Genomic DNA, 20,421 nt, shown 5'->3' with positions numbered 1-20,421 from the left:
GCAACACACACACACACACACACACACACACACCTTTCTCTTCGTCGTAGAATCTCTTGGAGTTAAAAAAAGGAAAAAGAAAAAGAAAAAAAAAAAAAGAAACGCTCTAAGTAAGTAGTAAAGCTACCAGTAGCGGAAAAGAATAAGTAGATAAAAACAGGCAAAATAAAAAAGAAGAAGAAAAAAATGGAAAAAAAAACAGTATAAAAAAAGGAGTATATTTACGAGATGGTCAATGTTTAAAAAAGAAAAGAAGAAGAAAAAAAATAATAATAATAATAAAAAAGTTATTACAAGATAGAGAAACGTTTAAACGAGGATTATAAATGCAAAAACACGTAGAGACGATGAGGAAAAAGAAGGAAGAAACAGAGAGAGAGAGAGAGAGAAGTAGAGAAACGAAGAAAACGTCATTCCCACTTTGATGAATTAATATACGTATGATATATATATATATACACAAATATATATGTTATACATATGTACGTAAAAGACGAAATAGTATTTTATCTGACTGCTAGTTTCACGTCACAGTCGTCGATAAAATGTCATTCGACACACCCTCAGCAGATCTCAGCACTCTGACGAAACGAACGTGGATCGTTTATTTTTTATTCGCGCATAAAAGTCCCGATCGTTTCCGTGGAGCGCGTTTACGAACACCGGTGTTCACAGGGTACATCGGAAATCGGGATTCACGACTATATATATATATATATACATATATAAATACGTAAGATTTACACACGTTTAAAATAATAATATTATTATTATTATTATTATTATTATTATTACATTCTTCGGGCGGATATCGGATTTTTCCGAATAAACTTACGATTCTCATCGTCCTTTTCTTTTTTACATGCAAGCGTTTTGATCGCGATAATGTCCGGGACAAAAATATATTATATACGTATATACAATTGTTAGAGCACAAAGAAATCGATGTACAAACATCAGCTTTGAAGCTGAATTGAGATAATTTCTCCCCTTCCCTCCCCTTTGACCCGAGGATAATCTCTCTTTTTCTCTTCTATATTCGGAAGAAATAAAATTATTCGTTAAAAATCCGATCGCCTTCGGTACAATTGAATCTTTCAACCCCTGCTCCAGTGATTTATATCGTACAAAGAAGCCGCAATCGATTCGCGATGCAACCTGTGAACGCGCGAGCGCGTGCGTGTATATTAATTATTACAGAATATATATATAACAGAGTATATATATATATATGAATAAATATATAAAAATAAACGAAGAAGAAGAAGAAGAGAGATATATATACATAGAAAAGAAAAAGGTACACGAGTGTGTCCGTGTGAAAAGATGGAACCTTGAGGTCGCGGCACGGGTCCCTGAAACCGGAAGTACCGCGACGACGAGAGCCGATATTTTGTTGCGCGTGCAGAGAAGTCAATTTTTTCGATTTACAAAATAAAAGAAGAAACCCCCTTTGCATCACTGTAACATACCTCTAGAACGTTTCATAGTTTAAATTAGCCTTCGGGTTATCGATCGAAGATCGAGCACGTTCGATCGAATATTTTTCAAGATAAGAGATCGAGATCGAGAAAGATCGAGAACGAATGTAATAATAGATAATAGAGTTAAGAAAAAGAAAAAAAAAAAAGAAAAGAAAAAAAAGGGAAAAAAGAAAAAAAGAAAAATAGGAAGAATCGAAGAGTGATTGAAATCGATGCTTGGTAATCCGAGGGTTAAGACTGATTCAGCAAACACGCTATAAGAAAACCAGATCGAGCGTATTTTGTAATTATGCTATTATTATTATATTATATTATATTATATTATATTATATTATTATTATTATATTATTAATATTATTATTGTTTGTAATTACGATTACTATCGAATTTGTTTTTAATAAACGGCAGGTGCCATGATTACAAATCCTTTGAGTGCATTTTCAATCTTGGCTACTAATAATTAACAAAAGATCTGTTTATCTTTTTCCAGCGAAACATCCTTCCCTGGATCCACATTCGCCATATTCGCTTCACGATCTTAACGTGGCCAGGATAGAAGCGCAGTTCTCCTCCGTGGATAGACACTGGCCGAAAGCTTCCAACAGCAATGGCTCCTCCGTTACACCCAATTTGTAATCCTGAAATGATATTTTCCCATCCCGATCCACGTCGAGTTTCTTCAACGCCAGCTCGGACAAATCTTTCACCGCCTCGTCAGGATCCTCTTCTCCCGGTTGCTTTATTAAACAATTTCTACGCGCGTCGAATACAAATTGTTAATTATTATTCATTACTTGCCTCGTTCAAAAACAGTGAGTGAATTTCAAATACCAAAAAAAATCATTTTACATCTTACTTGAACAATTGAAATATTTCATCCTTCGTAATGAATCCATCGTTGTTCAAGTCGTACACTTTGAAGCAAAATTCAATTTTCTCCCGTAGGCTGCCCCGAAGATACAGATCCAGACCCACGATCCATGGTTCCAGTCTAATTATTCCCTCGTTCTCACGATCCCAGCAACAAAATATACGCTCCACCAACGTGTCCTCCGTGATCACTTTAAACGTGTTGTGCAGTAACTCGCGGAAAATGGCCCTGTCGATACCCTGAGAAAACATTTCGCGTCAAGTAAGTTCGAAAAATATTCTCTAATTCTCTAATAAATAATAACTCTTCGTCTCTCTAGCGTAATTATATATGGAGATTGAAACGGGAACAACGAGGATAGATTGCACGACAATCTTAAAAGAAACGACAGACTTACGCGGAGGAACAAGACTTAATCCCTACAATTCTAACGTCGTTCTACCTCTATAATTTGATTCGGTTGAGACCTCCTCCCGATAATAACCGATTGCCCTACTTGTTGCTGTCCCGGATTGATTAGCTTCTTGTACAGTTTGCACAGATTATCCAATTCCGACCTGGAACAAAAAAAAAAAATATTAAAACGTACGAAAATTTATTATTGTAAAAAGGAAGAAAGAAAGAAAGAAAGAAAGAAAAATACTCGAGAAAGAAAATTTCTTTCGAAAGATCGAAGAACCGCGCACGTTGAACGAAATAATGAGAAATCGATTTTCACTCGCCATGAGAATCTAGTTTTCCTCTTCAACGACTCGATCAGCTTGACCGTGTAGACGGAGGTTCTGCTGGCGGTGGCGGGCACCGGCATCCTTCCGCGATGATGCCTCCTTCGAGGCTCGTGCTTCGGGCTGGCCGAGCTCGTCTGCCTGTTGCTGTTCACCGACGCTTTACGACCGCTCATCAAGAAGATCGAGACACTTTTCATGAACGTCGCGCCGCCACGAAGCTTGACGGCGCCTTGTCTGTCGGCGCCGACGCCGACGTCGACGCTCACGCCGCTCCCGTGATCCATTCGAGGTTTCGCGCTTGGCGAGAGGCTGCGCTCCCCGGACATCCGTCTGAAATTCGCGAGCAGAGTCAGTTCAGAATCGGTCAGATCGGCCTAGTGTCTCGATCCGTTCGTTCTTATAACTTATAAATACGCGTTTTATTCCTTCTCTTCCGGTTGGAGAAATGAAGAAAGAAAAATTCTTCCTTTTACCATTTCCTGGTAAGTTGCGCAACCAACGATCCAACTCATACCCGTTTGTAATTCTTTTTCTTTCTTTTTTTCATTTTTTAATTTAAAACACGTTCTCCTCTTTTCGAGAAATAATTAATATCTTATTGATCGAATTTGAGTTAGAAAATTGAGAACGAAAGTCTTGGCTTCTCCTCTAATTCTTAGAGAGAGAGAGAGAGAGAGAGAAAGAGAGAGAGATTAGATGATCGATGTGTGTTGATTGATTTGTTTGGCGAGGAGCACGTTAGAAAATGTGTTTTCCTTGGCTCTAATTATAGGCAGGGAGAAGGGTGAATGCAAATTGATCGCACCCAAGACGATAGAAGCTATGGTTACGGATCGATTGATCAATATAACACGCAACGATTTCATCGTTTTTGATTAGAAACCGAATCCGATGGTTATTGTGCTTCCTTCGAGTCTCTCGACGGGGTCTCTCGCGTGCCTCCCGTGCCTTCACGCTATTCCACTGTAATCTAGTTTCGATCGAACGCATTTAAGGACAATTTGCTCGTCAAATTGTAAATATCGTGCAATTCGGGAAATTGAAATTTCCTTCCTTCCTTATCTTCTTGTTTCATCGATGACACGATCCATTAGATAAATATAATTTGCATGAGAAGCATTTGGATAAGTGGACTTTTAAACGTAGTTTTTATCTATTTATTTTTCCGCTTTTATTCAAACTCGAGAGGAAATATAAACAAATTACTTTATTTAACTACTTCGTGCAAGATCAGATGGAGGTGAGAAACTCTCTCTCTCTCTCTCTCTCTCTCTCTCTCTCTCTCTCTCTCTCTCTCTGTAAAGAAAAAAGAGAAAAGAAAAAATATGAAAAATTCTTACTAAGCGTAAGCGAGACAGGAATAGTTGTTTTCCAGCTGTTGTATCACGCATGCCTCGTTCACATCGTGCCTGCTAGAACCAATTTTCGAAATAATAATTTCCAATATCGTTTCCAGAGCCGTGAAATTTTTCTCAACTTTGTTAATGCACCCATTCGATTAGTATTTTGCTCGCGCGTGTGTGTGTAATTCATTTTTGATAGATTTTTATCGAATTTGAGGAAACGAGTGGAGGAGAGCGTTAGGAAAGAAGTTTATGTCGCAGTAAAAACGATAACGTCTCTTCGACAAGTTAGGCCTATCACCCTAACGTCTCGCATGTAAAGTGTATTGAACGTTGATACGCCGCGATGATTCTAATTTCCTGCATCGCCGGCCACGATTGCATCTCTCGGTAGGCGATGTTAAATTAAGCGAGAAAATTGCTTCAGATGATGACGTATCATTGAAGGAAAGCGCGTTTTATCCGTCTAATGGTAGAGCATAATGGATACCTCGAAGTGAATCGAATTAACTAATTTGAATTCAGATATCATAGGTGCAATTTCACACCAGATTAGATCGCGTCACGATAACAAACACCGCTGACTTTCAGCTCTCGGTTTAATTTCCTCAAGTTTGCATACACGCGATTCATGACTCATGCGAGTAGTTTCCACTATTCTATCGCTAAGAAAAGAAAAAGAAAAAGAAAAAAACGAGCAGAACAATAAATTCTATTAACTCTCCAACTATAGCACGTAATTTTTCTTTTTTATTTTTAAACGAATTATAAAAATTTTCACAAAGTGCCGTTACGAAAGACACGATATATTTTACTCGAGCCTTACTCTTCGAGATCGATTGAAAATGAAAGATAAGATTTTCTTCTGAGTTTAATTCGATTATATTTATTTGGCTTTTTCCCCTTTTTTTTTTTTGGTGCAATTATATGTCGATCGCATTAATAATAAACTTACCCCACAAGGAGAAGGAAACGACTTCGAGACGGTTTCTTCCTAGTTGCCACCAGTTACCTAACGGAATTGATCAAACTTTCTGGGAACGATAGCAGAATAGTTGTTTCGCTCCTCCACGGTTTTAACACGAAAGGCGATTAGTGATTTTCTCTACATATAAAATAGCGATTCGATTCCTCTCGCACAAACTTATCCTCGAATTCGATCGGATTATAATTAATCGGGCGATGATAATTTTCTTGAATTAAGAATATAATTCGAGACAACGAGTGTCGTATGAATGTAAATTCGAGAAACGTGTTAGCTGGATTGGCAACAAGGGAGACAAATTGGTAACAACGCGGCAAGTTTGAATAAAGCAAAAGATAACACGACGTCAATCGTATAAGGAAAAAAAAAGATAGCTATCATTTTTCTCAAAACTTTTATTGAAAATATTGACACTTCGATTTTATAAAACATCGTTGGAATTGTTTTAAAATTATTCTTTTTTTTTCCAAAGAGATATCAAGGCGATCGCAATTATTTTCTTCTATTTACAAATACAGTTGTTATTTTAGAAATTTAGAAAATCAATGACTACGTAAATGATAAAAGTAATTGGATTATCCTTACGAATATTAACATCTTTAAAATATCGATACTTTCTTAGGCTGATTCATTGACGCAAATTTTCCAATATCATTCGAATTCGATTGATTCGACGATGCGGAATGATGCTTCCTGTAAAATCACGTATTAAAATTGCCACGATTTCCACAATTCCTTCGCACGGTCAAATTGCCACTCACCTGCAAAGCCTGTTAAAAACGCTTCGAACGAAAGTCACGTGTTTCTGGATCTCCATCATCACATTGTCCAGAGTCTGCGCTACGTTCTTCACCTTCCTCAGCTCCTGTTCGTTCATCGATTCGATCCGAGAGACCGGAAGTCCTCGAATAAGAAGAAAAAGATGCAACGATTAGAAAGATGTGGAAAAAATACGATAAAATATTTCTCTTCTTCTACGTTTTTTTTTTTCTTTTTTTTTTTTTCTAAATAATTACTCGAATTCTCCCGATTCTCGTTCTCTTGGCTACCCAACTGTTCTAACGAATTTGAAAGATTTCCTAGATTATCGTTCTTTGTTACAGATTTGACGGAAGTCTGTGACACGCTCATCCCCATCATCTCGTTGATCGTATGGTCGATGTTCTTCAACGTGACGGTTCCATCTCGAACCAGCTCCATCAGGATCATGTTTAATTCCTTGAACAATTGGGTCTGGGAACATTGATTAACTTTTAATCAATCGCTGCAACGATTCGCTTCTTTTCTCAAAACTTCAAAAGTATCCAATTTCAAAGGAGAGGAAGAAAAGATGTATAGACTTGCCTCGTGTTGCACGAGATTGCTCAAGTTAGGAAAATCCGTGAGAAATTTCTCCATCTCCTCGCTCCCCAACAGAACAGCCTGCTTGATCACGATGTCCTTTATGGCGTTCTTCAACTGAGAATCATCATTTCCGGCGAACTCGCGGTCGGACACCCGATGAACCCTAGCGCTCCTTTGTTGATCGATCTCCGTTTGATTTTCTTCGATGAGAGGAAGAGGTGAAAAAGAAAGAAAAAGAAGAAAAAAAAAAAAAAAGGGAACAAAATTTTTCTCCCATCTTTCCTTACCACCGTTAATACGTTAATCCTCTCTTACCTTTAGATTCTAATTTGGCGAACGAGCCATAATGCACCTACAACATTTATCGATCGTTATTTTTCATCGTTGAATTTCGTTACTGAGAGAAAAAGAGAGAGAGAGAGAGAGAGTTTCTTTACTCACTTGTAGGACGATTAAGAGCAACGTGGTCGTGGAAAACTTCATTTTTTCATCACTTTCTATCCCGGTGAAACGGAGGACAATCGATCGTCGATCGTGAGACGACAAGGCGTTGCATAGAGTAATGACAAGTGACGACAGGGCGATCGATTTTATAGCGGCCAACGTGTGCGGTTAAACACACTTCTGCTATGCCGTGTTTTCTAAACATCCCTCGCAAACATCCCGATAAAATCGAACTCCGTTATTCGATATGACCAATCGTTCGGAATAGTTACGTTGAGCAAGTAAACGTTCTCGCGGCGCAAAAATTTTCTTTGATCGGCTCAATGAGTATGGAATGAATGATCAACGAGCTTGATCAACGAGCCAAGCTGCGTTTCGAATTAATCCTTTACCTACACGTACACGTGGATGATAAAATAATAATTTATTGCCGCGATTCGATTAAGGGATCGAAAAAAACGATCTTAAGAAATCTGCTTTTCGTCATTAAAAAAAGAGAGGCGTTTGACACTCGTTTGTTACAAAAGTTTATTTAAATAATTAAAATAACTATACATGTATAAAATTGAGCAACACGGGCTATTGTCGTTGTTGAAGAAAATTGACGGAATCCAAGAAGCGGAGGCAACTGCTTCTCATCGTCCAAAGCCTCTGTAAATAAAGTGGAAATAATTTGAAAGAAATAACCAACAAAATTGGAAACGTGCAAGGAGAAAGAATGCGTACCCGGCCCTTGAGCTGGCAAAAGCGGCGCTTCCGAACGGGGAGCTGATAGCGCCGGCAGAGCTGTGAGAACCTCCGAAGCCGCCTACGGGAAAGCGGGGTGGAAAGCCACCGAATCCACCGAATCCACCATTAAATCCACCGAATCCGAAATGGCGGTGAGGATTCGCCTCTCTAATTGGCCTCGACGCTGGACTCTCTGCTACTAGATTAGATAAAAAAATGTTTCCTCGTTTCTCATCTTTTAAACCTCGATATATTCGAAAGTTTCTTAAGCCTCGAGGCTATTTAATTCACGTAAATAAGTAAGAGAGAGAGAGAGAGAGAGAGAGAAAGAGAGGGGAAGGAAGGAAGAGAATAAATAATATCGGCCAAAGAAGAGTGGGATTTTGATTTCGACGACCTTAGCGGGATGAAGGTCGAAAGTAATTTTTACCCGACCGTTAAAAAATGTCGCGAGAATTTACTAAACGATGAGTCAGATCGACAAGTATATTCTCATTAATCGTGCTAATCGTTTCACGTTCAAGAATATATAACTATGTACTACAGATACGGAAAGGAGAAGCTGTCATTAAATACAAATAATACGACAGCTATTGCTCGAACGACTCAAACAATTCGATCTCGATACCTTTTCTAATTAATAATACATATTTAATAATTTGCACTTTTGCAGAAAGAAAAACAAAATTGTCATTCATTTTTCATTCGACTCGTACATTCGATGCAAACGTTTACTTCAAATACCTTGTTCCTCGGGAACAGCATCCTGTTCTGCGGCAGGGAGAGCAGCAGGATAGGCGATGGCGCCAGCCAACATCGTGACAAGGCCAACGATTAGCGCGATCTTCATCTTGGTTGGACGCTTTATCGAATGGAAATAACAAGTTTGCTGGACCAGTTAGCACCAACTTCTTCGAGATTCGAGTGCGAAGTGACGATGAGAAAATCTGGAGGGCGGCCTTTATATAGTAAGCGTCTCGATCGTGTTGGGATGTCCCGGCGCGTTTACGTAGGTACCAAACAGCTCTTGGCGTGGAACGGACGAATCTCATTAGCACGGGCAACCTTTCCATTGTGTGAACACGGTTGTGGACACGGTTTAACGCGTTACCGTAGCCGGTCATCGAAAGTTAAACAGTCGGCCGACTATCAACCATGATCCAGCGATATTGCATCCATCAACCAGTTTCGTTTCGCTTCGATCATCGAAGGCGGATGAACTTCGGTACAGCTTCTTTTTGTTTGCTTCCAAATATTTCTCGTCCAATTTCGCAACACCACGATTTTTGGAGGATTCGAAGGAGGGGGAAAAACGAAGATTAAACTTTTTCTTAAATTTGATCTTTATTTACAAAATATACGACAATATCGTTTTTCCTTCGCTTTTCATCTTTTTAATTCGTTGAAGAGGGAGGGGATCGAATTTCATATCTCTGTTTTCCATTTAATTTTCTTATCGAACAATCGAGAGGATTCAAACTCCGAATCCTACGATCAAATAAATGTTTCATTTTATTTCGAGTAGCTTAGATTGCTGTCTAATCTAATCCTGTTATTAAATTCTTGATTTTCGGCGTCAACATAAATACGAGGGTGGAAAATTTCTCGATGAAGCCGTTGATCGTTAAATCGAATTTTTGAGAACGAGACGGAATTTAAATCGAAAGATTGCCGTCGAAAATTATTGTGATAATTACACGTGGAAAGATTCTACTGCGTGTTAATCAAGACTCGGAACTTGGCTGGGATTTCCCGTGCGTCTTTTATCGTCGTACACCTTCTTTCCTAACATCGAGTTAAAACGATTATCTATAGTTTAAAGTGATAATCGATTGTGTTATCTCATATGTATATGAATGAAGATTCGAAGATTTCGAAGTTAGCAAAGTGATATAAAAGTTGTACTTTGGAAAAGTACAGTGAGAATAATGGATCGATCCCAGTTAAAAACTGAGAAATTGCAAAATTAATAAATCTTTGAATCGTTGAGATAATTTTGAAGGCCGAAACAGGCAACGCTTTCTGATAATTAATTTATGCAAAATGATAGAAGATGATTCGGGACGGTCATTTGATTTTTAACGTGCTATAAAAATTTCTTTTAAACATCAGGAATTAATTAAATTTCTCAATTTTTTTTGTCCGAAATTTTGTCCGAAGAAGAACGAACGATATATTTTATAAAGAATAATATGAGAAATAGCGGAAGAATCGTTTGTTCAAAAAAATTATTCTTCCTCGATCAAGATTCGAATCTTAAGGCTTCGTGATATCGAACGTAGGCGTACGATATTTTTGAACGAAAAGATTCCACGGTAGGAAGTAACTATACCACTCGATGAATCATATACCGACGTTTTTTTTTTTTTTTTTTTTTTACGTAGAAATCTTTCTACTAAGCGACTAATAGCTTTATATACGTATATATGTATAATCTCAAGGTTTCGTAAAGAGTACGATGATTTCCGTGTAAAAGCTATCTAATTCGACTGTTTATCGAACCAATTTGATCTGTCGAGAAATGTCGTTTCCTCGAGTTTGCATTTTCCGTACATGCATTACTCTTCTCTTTTTTTAAACACACGTTTTTTAATTGCGTCAATGGTAAAACCGAATCGTTTCGAAAAATATTTAAATACCGTTCGGCCACGTTTCTATTTTAAAGTGTATTTATCTTACCACGATTCCTAGTTCAATGCTTTCAAGAGTGTCCATTCGTCGAGTTCACGGCAAAAGAAATTACTTGAGCAGCGATATCGGAACACGGCGTCCTTTTACACGTTAATGATATTAAAGGTGATTCGATAAGTTACAAGATTTTCGGACGAATCATATTATTTGCTTGTAAAAAATTTTATTTGTTTTATCATCTCCTCGAAACTAGGAAACTAAGAAATTAAACGTTCGAAAGGTTGAAAGATTAATCGTAAACGCGATAACGACATAAAGATATGGATAAATGTATGTATTAGGAAAAGTAAAGCTGCGTAACGAGTTTTCGTTTCTTAGAAACGATTAGAGGGTGCGCATGGGAATGTCGCTTAATGACCGCCGTTTCCAGAAACCAATGAACGGCAGGGTCAATGTTTAACGTCCTTGCCGGTACCCAGTCAAGTTTTATTTTTCCTTGAGTCAAAGTTACGGATCTTGGAAGTGATACGTGTTGGTTCCATTGAAAAATGTTCGAAATGTTTGATTTCATTTTGAAAATAATTTTATTTTCAACGTCTTTTTTCTCCTTCCTCCCGCTGGAAGATGATTCAAAAACCTATCTTCGACTCGTTTCTTAACACACTCTATACGAACTATGCTACAAATGAGATTAGCTTCGATCGATATATTATACTCTTCGACGCGATGGCAGTTAGAACGATCATGCTCAACCCTTCACTCCTGAATCCTCTTCGAGATAGTATAATATTGCACTAGTCCGTACGATCGCTACGAAAAAATCGATACCTAACTCTTATATATATATATTCCCTTACAATCTAATTTTAAAATTACGAAATTACAAACTAAGTTATACATACGATTATCCATTGATTAAGGAAAAATTGTTTAATCCTCACCGGGTAAAGGGTAAGCATAATTTCTCTACCAAACGTACCGCCTCGGATGAAATTCAATCGTATTATGCTATCGCAGGGGATGAAAAATGTATGATTCGCAGTAGTTAAATCTATAAAACGGAGCGTCCACTTCGGAGAGACGATCCTCGATTGCTCGTACGGAGCGACGATATGGGGAAATAGAAAAGTGGAATAGCGTGTCGTCGTGGGGGGCTCTCTCTCTCTCTCTCTCTCTCTCCTTCTCTCTCTCCTGTCTGCATATTAATGTCCGCTGGAATATCGATCTTAACGGTATCGATGACGGCTAACTCTGTGCCAGATCGACCCCACTCGATGATCTACTCTTCGGCCACCGGTGTACGCCGCTTTTTCCTGTTGGAAAAATTGTTGTCGTTGTGGATGAATCGCGAGATAACTATTCTCACTTTCGAATACCAAAGTATCTCTCTTTCTGTCACGCGTATTTCTTTCTTTTTTTTTATTTTTTTCCTAAATAAATCCTTGTCTCTCTTTTTCTCGAAAAATATCGTATGTTTAAAATCTTACCCGTTAGGGGATCCGCCGTAAGCAGTGGCGACCGAGCTCGCAACGCCGCCCTTCCCGGTCGAGTAACTGTTGGCGATCGCTGTCACGGCTCCGGGGGGGGATCCTCCGGTGGATCCAGATCGGCTAGACCCGCCGGGGAAGCTGAACACCATGGGGAAGAAGTTGTTCAGGTTCGGGTAGTTTTGCCGACGGCGACTCCCCTTGAAAGGGATGAAGGGAACGGACGGCACGTCGTCGTCGTCCTCGTCCTCGTCGTCCTCCTCGTCGTCGTCCACCACGACCACCGGTGTCTTCTTCGTCTTTTTCCCGTGCTGCTTGGGACGACTCGGTTGGGACGCTTCTGTGATCACTGGCTCCGCGGCTGGAGTCACCGCGGCTGCCTCGGTGGTGAACACGGCGGGGGCGGGTTCCGGTTCCGGTTGCTCCTGGGTAATCGTGTGTAACTGTTTATTGGGAATTTTCTCTTTCGAATCAACGATGTTCGATCGTTTCAGGGAATATTTGAAAAGAAATATTTTGAACGGAAAAATCCTTCCACAATACCTGAGGAAGAATTTATCTGCATTTTCCTGTGTAATTGTGTAATTATTTATTTATTTTCTCTTTTGTGTATCTGAATATTCGATCATTTTAGGGAATGTTTGAAAAAAAATATTTTGAACAGATGAATCGTTTCGCAATACCTGAGGAACAATTTATCTGCATTTCCCTGTGTAATTGTGTAATTATTTATTTATTTTCTCTTTTGAACTTTTGTGCATCTGAATGTTCGATCGTTTCAGGGAATATTTGAAAAAAGATATTTCGAAAAATCGTTCGACAGTACCTGAGGAACACTTTGTTGCTTATGTTGATGCTGCTCGTCCTCCTCGTGATGTCGGTCATCGCCCTGAGGATGATTCGCTTCATCCTGAGGACGACGTTCGTCCTGTTGAGGATGCTCGTTGCGCTGATAATCTTCCTCCCGTTGCACCTGATGTTGCTCGTCCTCGTTGTAGCCCTCGTCCACCTCTGGAGCGGCTTGCGCCTCCGCGCTTGACACTTCCGATTCCTCGATCGGTTCCGGCCCGTTGTTCAAATGCGGTGGCTGCATGCCAGCGAAGAATGCCTCACCGCTCACCGCGTTCCCTTGCGCGAAAACACCGGTCGCCTGGCCACCGTGATTCGAACGACGAACGGGTCTGTAGTATCCGGTGAACATCATCGCTCTCTGAGGATACGGGTGCACGGCTGTCCTCTTCTCCCGAAGGAACATTATAGGATTTCCGTAAGGATCTAGCATCACTGAAACTATCCACAATCGGATTAGATCCAGGAGAAGGTTGTACGATTTTCATAAAGATCTAACATCACACGATTGAATGAAACAATGGATGGATTCAGGAGAAAGATTTCAGTATCACTGAAATCATCGACAACTGGGTAAAATTTAGATCCAATAATGATTCAGGAGAAGGTTATAGGATTTCTATAAAGATCTAACATCGCGGAATGAATGAAACAATGGATGAATTCAGGGAAAAGATTTAATCATTGAAACTATCGACAATTGGATTAGATCCAATGATGGTTGGTCCAGGTTGTAGGATTTTCATAAAGATCTAACATCACACGATTGAATGAAACAATGGATGGATTCAGGAGAAAGATTTCAGTATCACTGAAATCATCGACAACTGGGTAAAATTTAGATCCAATAATGATTCAGGAGAAGGTTATAGGATTTCTATAAAGATCTAACATCGCGGAATGAATGAAACAATGGATGGAGGAGGATTTAGCTAAAACTCTGTCGATAATTGGATAAAATCTGGATCCGGTGAGGAACAGGAGCAGTCTAAAGTCTACATCTACGTGACGAAAGGAGGACAGCGATCGATTCGACACGATTGTTCCAACTAATTTTAAACTTACTGGGTTCAGCTGGAATGACTCTAGACTCCGTCATCAGGATCGTCGTCGCCACGACGAGGAGGACGAAGGTGATCCAGTGCGCCATCCTCGTGAATCAAATGGAACAGAACTGACGCGAGATCTTGAAAGAATAAAAATAAAAAAAATAAAAAAAACGCGTTCTACACCACGGGTTAGAGAGGCAAGACAAGCACCTGGGTCGGGTCTACCTGGATCGCGAACTTTTTGCACGATGCTGCTATTCTCGAATCCGCAATTGCTTTTATACCAGGAGCTAGGATCACGCGGGGGATGGGATGGATCGGTCGGATCCACGCACACGGAACGGGGATACGGGACCCCTCTGGAGCCCTCCCCACCATCGATCGTCAGGTGGTTGCCTCGTACCCACCAACAGGATCGTCGTAACGCAAACGTGCGCATCGTTCAACGATACGTGATCGTCATCCGAGATCGGACGTCGACTCGATCGAACGCATTAATTGCGATCCCTCCGCAGAATCTTCGCAGGATGAATTTGATCGAGTTGCTGCCCTCAACTTGGATCGAAGAGAGATCGAGGGTGAGACGAAAAAATTCGTTGTTCAGGATTTTGATCAGAAAGGGCACAGCCGTTGCCTTCCGCGACATGATTCGAGATTCTTATCTAATCGAATCCCGACGAAACGCGGAATAACACGTGGCTCGTATCATTTTTCTCAATCCGTTCTATAATATATACACCCACGATCGAAGGAAAGGTGGCCAGGACGACTCGTTTCTCCCCATATATCCTTTCGCAAGAATTCGCGTTTCCAGAATTTCTATTCCCTTCCCCCTTTTCGTCTTTCTTTTCTTTCTTCAATTCCGCGACCCGCTCGTTCCACGAACCTCGCCCGAACTCGAAGGGAGACAATTCGTCCGGGACTCGTCAAAACTGTTCGTCGAAATTCGAGGTCGATACTCGATAAAATTTCCATCGGCGAAGAATACGAATCACCCATCGTTCGCCCATTATACCTTTCCGTGCTTCAAATTAATATTATTCCCCTATCTCGAAGACAAGATCTCGATCACGTTGACGCGATCACGCACGAGGATCACCACCTATCCGTTTTTGGAGGCAAAAATCGGATGGAAGCTGACCATCGCAAAACGGATCCATCCGATTACGGTTAATGTGACGTGTGTTTTGACGTAACCTCTTAATATTAATATTATGTCAGTCATACTCGGGCCGAGGTATGGTTGGAGGAGGAGGAGGAGGAGGCGGAGAGAGGAGGGTTGGTCAGAGGCGACGATAATTCTCGGGGATGATCAGAAGTCCGTAAGAGTCGAATGGCGGTGGCCGCGGCGATCGTGATCCGAATTTCCAAGCGGATTCAGACAGATCCGCCTTCACGTGTCACTGCCCCTTCCCTTCCCTCTTTGTCCGTTCACCGGCCGAGCCGCGCCGCGAGGAGCAACGGAATTACGATCGGCCCCGCTAGCACAACCCCTTTTAACAGTATTTTCTCCTCCGTTCGGGGTACATTATTCATCTCGCGCCTCCTCGTTCCTGTTTCCTCTCTCCCTTTCCTATTCACTTCGCTCTTCTTTCTTCGCGATCGACTCGACTTCTTCTTTCGCTTTCTTCTACGAAGGGTTGACTTTTTCCTTTTTTACGGAATCGCTCGTTATTTATATATAATCTTGGATTCATTCGATGAATCCAATCGTTGTTTCGATACCGGGTTGGCTCCTTTTCGGGAATCGAAGCAAGACATGACATTATTTGAATAATCGTTGTACCAAATTTCAATGAGGCGATACAAACGTCTCGAGGTCGATCGATTAAAAACAGGCGGCTGAAAGCTTGGCACGTCCTAAAAGAGCGAGGCGCGTGTTAAGAGGAGGAGAAGGAGGATGAACAGTATCGGGGTAATTTCCGTTTTGGAAATGATTTCGCGATCGATCGGCACCGCACCGCTATCGAGTGGTGAATACTTTATGAATTCGTACCATTTCATGAATCAACTTCGCGAACGCACCGTTTTCCAAGTCACGCATATCGTATTTTCGAGCGTGACCAGGCGACGCAAACCGGCACGTCCACTTCTGATACAACGAACGGCCGTTCCGCACGGATGCACCACGATTCGCGATGCTTCTGCGAAAAATTTGCATCGCAGTTGGATCGCTCTCGAACCCGCCTCTTTTTCCCTCTTTTTTTTTTTTTCTTTTTCACGACGAGCACGACGTCCGTTCCTCACGACCGCCCATCGACACGATCTCGAGCCGAGCGGATTCGATGGATAATCTCCTATGAATTCTTCTTCCATCGTCTCTCTTTTTCTAAATAAAAAACGACGAAATAGCATCGCAGTTGAGATATTAACAAGAAGGATCGCAAACGATTCGTGAGCGATCGTTTAAAGATCGTTTAAAACGCGCGAACAGTGTTCGTTTCGAGGATGGAGAAGAAGGCTGGTTCGTCGACCTCGTAAAACCGATCCTATTTCGCGAATCCCCGACGCAGAAATCAGTCCATTCGTTTCCCGCGTTAAAATTCACGACGCGCGATCATTGGTCGCAGACCTATAGTTGCCTAGATACGACAAACGTGATCGAGAGGAATGGACACGCGTTCTGGCTAGCAACAATCCCCCAAAATCTACTTTCGCGTTGCTTTGGGAAAATTGTTCCGCGACGTCCCTCGAATAAATCAGGTGGAACCGAGTCACGTTTTGTCTAAATTTCCAATAATATCGTTTGTGGATCAAACGTGACGCGAGCTTGAATTAATTGTAGAATCTCGATGGTGGCACGTTGCCAAAATATCTGTGCATATACGTTCAAAATCTACTTTGGAACCGAATCATTTTATCTAAATTATTCCAATAATATCGTTCGTGGATCTTGGCTTGGTTTGATAGAATTAAATTGTAGAATCTTGATGGCAAAATATCTATGCCTTAAACTCTACTTTCGCGTTGCTTTGAGAAAATGGTTTCGATCGAACCAAATAGATGGACTCGTGTCTAAACTATGAGACGATACGATAATATCGTTTTTATCGATCGAATAAGTTATGCAAATCGTAGATTCCTGATAATCAAATTGATTAGCAAAATGTCCGTTTATACGTATTGGATACGTTCATAAATCCGTAAATATCGAAACGTGGACAAACGATCGTGTAGAACGTATGGACAATCGACGAATCGCAGTACGTTATCCGGATCCGAGCAGCGCGTATGCAAACCTATGATGCAAGTCCCATAATAATGATATTCGATGCCCGTCCGTTCACCGCGTCGCTCTTTGGAGCCATTCGTCTTCAGGAATCCCTTTGTTTGGCCGTTTTCCATTGTTTTCCGTTGTTTTTCCTCCGAGCACCGTAACTGCGCCGTCTACTCGGGGGGGGGGGGGGGGGTCACGATCCCGACCCCTGTCCCAAAGGAAAAGAAGAGAAAAAGAGGAAGAAAAAAAGAAAAATATCTCGATAATTAATGAGAGAGAAGCGGAGGAAGGAAAATTGGCCGAATTTCCGCGACGAGTTCAACAATAATTCCGAACGATTCTCGAGCGGAACCGGACGATACCGTTTTTCGTTCTGCTAATTAACAACTGGCCTCGATTTGGGTCAGAATGGTAATGAGCGGGGAGAGAGAGAGGGAGGGGGGTGCGGATGGATGGACGATTCGACGCATGCCCGCGACATGAATATTCGGTTATTCGTATCAAGGATGACGAAGCGGAAAAAGTGGCAATGGCAGGAAGCCCGACAGCATTAAAATCGATAGGAAGGACGATTATTATTAGAACGTCCGCGATGAATCGTCGTCACTCGATTATATATATATATATATGTGTGTGCGTGTGTGTATTTGTATGGCTGCTGCTATTTTAATAAGACGAATCTTTTTTCTTGCACCATAGTTGAATGTTACGATTACGATTTCTGTGTCTAATGCACGTGAATCCTATCTTCCACCCGAAAAACTCCTGCCAGTCCTCTTTTTCGCGAAATATCATGCTAACTCGTCCTCGAAGACGAATAATGCATAAAGGGAACCCAGACGGCATTTGTATGAAGCGCTCAAGAAGATGATGAAAACTGAATATAAAACTTCTACCCTCGGTTAAGAGAGAGAGAGAGAGAGAGAGAGAGAGAGAGAGAGAGAGAGAGAGAGAGAGAGAGAAAGAAAGAAAGAAAGAAAAGGAGAGGGGGAGAGAAAAGGAAGGAAAAGAAGTGGCACAGAAGGAGTGGGAAAAGCGACGATATTTATCTAATTCAATGTGAATCGGCAGGGCAAATGAAATCGCGATCTTAATCGCGTATGCCGAATCGTCGTTCCATTATTTGTCGGGAAATGAGCGAGGCTCGGACGATGGCTCGGTTCTCAGCAGATTCGCGGAGAACGTCGTTCGTGGCTCCTGTTTTCGTGAACGAAGCCGCACGTACGGAATCAAGATGAACCGGGCGTAGAGACGTTACACGTGCTGCGCAGTGGCATACTGAAAACGGACACGTCTTGTCTGCTCACGTGCGCCAACTGTCGAAACGTGAGACAATCGTATCGTCTCCGCGGTGGGTTCGATTCGCCTCCACGATTCCTCCATTATCGCGAAGGGGACACGCACCGAGGATGCACGTTGTAAAAATCTCTCTCGTCCAACTCGAATAGATGATTCATTTCCTTTTTTTTTTTTTCCTCGACCAAGGATCGATTAGGATTCGCGAGAAGAGGAAATCTTAAGATAGGGATCGGGAAAATTTTTTTGCTTTTCTAAGCGCAATGCTTTACGAAATTTGTGGAATTGCGTCAGAAGTGGAAAACAGAAAATTGAAAAATTGGGTGGAAATCACGATGAGATCATCGACGGATCCGACGAGCTTCTGTTCGCGGAAACGGGAGACACGCCTGTTTGCCCAGTTTCCGGGAAGAAATTAGAGGGCGCCGTTGCCACGAAAGGCACGTACGAACGTTCTATCCCCTTTTTGATTTTCTAATTCGCGCCTGGATGATCTACGATTCAATAGAAATCCGTTGGAAGGCACGTGGATAGCGATGTTTAATTCAAGATCGTTTCTCGGAATGATTCCGACCGAGCAAATAATTTTACATCTCACGGCCTCGCTCACGGCGGATGCAGGTTTTTTACCGTAAAAATGGCCAACTCGCAAAAAAAAAAAAAAAAAAGAAAGAAAGAAAGAAAGAAAGGAAAAAGGAAAAAGGAGAAAAACGCAACGCGAGGGAAATAACTTTGCCTCGATCGATTCCTCGCCGATTTGACATGTACTTTACGCTCGCGACTTCCGTTCCATGCCTTCTTCTCTCTCTCTTTCATCCCAACTTTTCCCTCTCGTCTTCCAGTTTTTATCGAACAGTTTGTGGTGGAAAGGACGATGACTCTGGGGATAGATCCGCGCGTATAAAACGCGTGTAACAATTCCCATTTGAACACGAATCACGAAGAACCGGCACAGGTAAATCCAGGACGAGTGGAGTTGAAGGACCGCTTTACATCTCTCGCTCGTGGATTGCGTCCATTTTGCAAATTTTTTTAGAATAAAACGGCCTGGACAGGTGTTCTGTTCATCGTGATACCACTAGCGTAATACTCTGTTAAACGCTCTATCCCTCTCTTTGCACGATACTTGCACGATACTTTGAACGAGCAACGAGCTTCCCTCTTCCATAAATGGAAACAGATAAACAGGAATTTTTCAATACTCGAAACGGCTAATTACGTTCGTAAAGTAGAATTTAAATTGATTAAAAAAAAAAAAAAAAAAATTAAATTGATTTGTCGTTGGTTCGGACGAAGATCGATTAATTCTTAAAAACGATTATTTAAACGATCTGAAATGGAGGAGGAAATCCCCTTCGAAAGACTTTTCATTCGAAGGAAGGAAGGAAGATGAATAATCGAGTCTCCTGGGTGGTTACCGCTCCCTTTGTACGCCACTGATCTCTCTGATCAGCAGTCAGAGGATCGACGGGCCAGGTAGGCCGAGCGGAATTTACTGTCCAGCCTTTCCAGGGAAGACATAAAATAGTTGCAGGTGTATAGTCAGCCGACATAAACGCCCACGAGTATTCGCGAACGACGGCTACGGATTCTGCATCCCGATGCGAAACGAGATCTGCCCCAGGTTTGCACCTGCTTGCCCGCCCGTCGAGGACGTCGTTATCTCGATGAAAATCGATCGAGGAAATCGATGCCCACGCCCCTACTATCGCCCTTTGATCGAACGCGACAATTACAAGTGCTATCGTGATGCTGTCAAAGATATTCCTTCTTTCAATTGTACGAATAATTTGAAATTACTTTGCTGATTGATCGATCTTTAAAGATTCTTGAAAATGGAATTTCTTTTCTTTCTTGAAGAAAGAGCAATTAGAAGGATACGATAAGAGCAAACGTTGAATTTTCCACGAGGGACGATTGTTTACGAGGTTCTAGGAGGCGCCAGCCAGGCGATCGTTTGAACT

General features: G+C 41.4%; 4 protein-coding genes and 1 long non-coding RNA gene across 10 annotated transcripts in view; 1 reads left to right on the top strand and 4 right to left on the bottom strand.

The window, feature by feature from the left end:
• LOC147658832 (uncharacterized) overlaps positions 1–2,396 on the top strand; it is an 83,066-nt gene extending 80,670 nt beyond the window's left edge. For both annotated transcript variants that reach the window (XR_015293285.1, XR_015293267.1), the window contains one exon: positions 1,975–2,396. This is a non-coding gene — a long non-coding RNA (uncharacterized LOC147658832). The remainder of the gene's footprint in view (positions 1–1,974) is intronic.
• LOC100872832 (calaxin-like) lies at positions 1,761–5,436 on the bottom strand. Of its 2 annotated transcripts, XM_086910486.1 has the most exons (5): positions 5,382–5,436; positions 3,078–3,413; positions 2,798–2,912; positions 2,341–2,594; positions 1,761–2,237 (listed from the first exon to the last, which is right to left on the bottom strand). In XM_086910486.1, exons 2-5 carry the CDS (start codon positions 3,407–3,409, stop codon positions 2,015–2,017), a joined length of 924 nt encoding a protein of 307 aa, XP_086766612.1. In that variant the 5' UTR covers positions 3,410–3,413; positions 5,382–5,436; the 3' UTR covers positions 1,761–2,014. The 2 variants fall into 2 exon arrangements, with proteins under 2 accessions (XP_086766612.1, XP_031775001.1); XM_031919141.2 differs by lacking the exon at positions 5,382–5,436 and having other exon boundaries at positions 3,078–3,537.
• Positions 5,437–5,791: 355 nt separating this feature from the next.
• LOC100863631 (uncharacterized) lies at positions 5,792–7,358 on the bottom strand. The gene is made up of 6 exons (XM_003690415.4): positions 7,197–7,358; positions 7,071–7,107; positions 6,756–6,955; positions 6,428–6,644; positions 6,173–6,314; positions 5,792–6,104 (listed from the first exon to the last, which is right to left on the bottom strand). Exons 1-6 carry the CDS (start codon positions 7,236–7,238, stop codon positions 6,011–6,013), a joined length of 732 nt encoding a protein of 243 aa, XP_003690463.1. The 5' UTR covers positions 7,239–7,358; the 3' UTR covers positions 5,792–6,010.
• A 351-nt stretch (positions 7,359–7,709) lies between these two features.
• LOC105736643 (uncharacterized) lies at positions 7,710–8,876 on the bottom strand. Of its 2 annotated transcripts, none has more exons than XM_086911776.1 (3): positions 8,673–8,876; positions 7,926–8,124; positions 7,710–7,850 (listed from the first exon to the last, which is right to left on the bottom strand). In XM_086911776.1, exons 1-3 carry the CDS (start codon positions 8,776–8,778, stop codon positions 7,835–7,837), a joined length of 321 nt encoding a protein of 106 aa, XP_086767902.1. In that variant the 5' UTR covers positions 8,779–8,876; the 3' UTR covers positions 7,710–7,834. The 2 variants fall into 2 exon arrangements, with proteins under 2 accessions (XP_086767902.1, XP_086767856.1); XM_086911730.1 differs by having other exon boundaries at positions 7,926–8,127; positions 8,673–8,873.
• A 377-nt stretch (positions 8,877–9,253) lies between these two features.
• On the bottom strand, positions 9,254–14,294 carry LOC105736634 (uncharacterized). 3 transcript variants are annotated; one of them, XM_086910311.1, is made up of 5 exons: positions 14,155–14,294; positions 13,961–14,081; positions 12,873–13,336; positions 12,047–12,489; positions 9,254–11,872 (listed from the first exon to the last, which is right to left on the bottom strand). In XM_086910311.1, the coding sequence occupies exons 2-5, from the start codon at positions 14,043–14,045 to the stop codon at positions 11,839–11,841; spliced, it is 1,026 nt and encodes a 341-aa protein (XP_086766437.1). In that variant the 5' UTR covers positions 14,046–14,081; positions 14,155–14,294; the 3' UTR covers positions 9,254–11,838. The 3 variants fall into 3 exon arrangements, with proteins under 3 accessions (XP_086766437.1, XP_086766494.1, XP_086766552.1); XM_086910368.1 differs by having other exon boundaries at positions 12,047–12,471; XM_086910426.1 differs by having other exon boundaries at positions 12,047–12,471; positions 13,961–14,197.
• Between the last annotated feature and the right edge of the window lie 6,127 nt (positions 14,295–20,421).

This window comes from Apis florea, unplaced genomic scaffold (genome assembly GCF_048593485.1).
Source record: "Apis florea isolate Af1SG1 unplaced genomic scaffold, ASM4859348v1 contig_1615_pilon, whole genome shotgun sequence".
In the NCBI taxonomy this organism is placed as follows: domain Eukaryota; kingdom Metazoa; phylum Arthropoda; class Insecta; order Hymenoptera; family Apidae; genus Apis; species Apis florea.
This window is presented reverse-complemented; position numbering and strand designations above follow the sequence as displayed.

Coding starts and splice junctions, on each gene's coding strand:
- LOC105736643 (XM_086911730.1), bottom strand. CDS start 8,778: ATGAAGATCGCGCTAATCGTTGGCCTTGTCACGATGTTGGCTGGCGCC. Junction 8,128..8,672: donor TGCTGTTCCCGAGGAACAAG/GTATTTGAAGTA, acceptor TATCTAATCTAG/TAGCAGAGAGTCCAGCGTCG.
- LOC105736634 (XM_086910311.1), bottom strand. CDS start 14,045: ATGGCGCACTGGATCACCTTCGTCCTCCTCGTCGTGGCGACGACGATC. Junction 12,490..12,872: donor AGCAACAAAGTGTTCCTCAG/GTACTGTCGAAC, acceptor CCCAATAAACAG/TTACACACGATTACCCAGGA. Junction 11,873..12,046: donor TACGGCGGATCCCCTAACGG/GTAAGATTTTAA, acceptor TTTTTCCAACAG/GAAAAAGCGGCGTACACCGG.
- LOC100863631 (XM_003690415.4), bottom strand. CDS start 7,238: ATGAAGTTTTCCACGACCACGTTGCTCTTAATCGTCCTACAA. Junction 6,645..6,755: donor GCAATCTCGTGCAACACGAG/GCAAGTCTATAC, acceptor CAATGTTCCCAG/ACCCAATTGTTCAAGGAATT. Junction 6,105..6,172: donor GTTTTTAACAGGCTTTGCAG/GTGAGTGGCAAT, acceptor GTGATTTTACAG/GAAGCATCATTCCGCATCGT.
- LOC100872832 (XM_086910486.1), bottom strand. CDS start 3,409: ATGTCCGGGGAGCGCAGCCTCTCGCCAAGCGCGAAACCTCGAATGGAT. Junction 2,913..3,077: donor AGGAAAACTAGATTCTCATG/GCGAGTGAAAAT, acceptor TTTTTGTTCCAG/GTCGGAATTGGATAATCTGT. Junction 2,595..2,797: donor AACCGAATCAAATTATAGAG/GTAGAACGACGT, acceptor ATGTTTTCTCAG/GGTATCGACAGGGCCATTTT.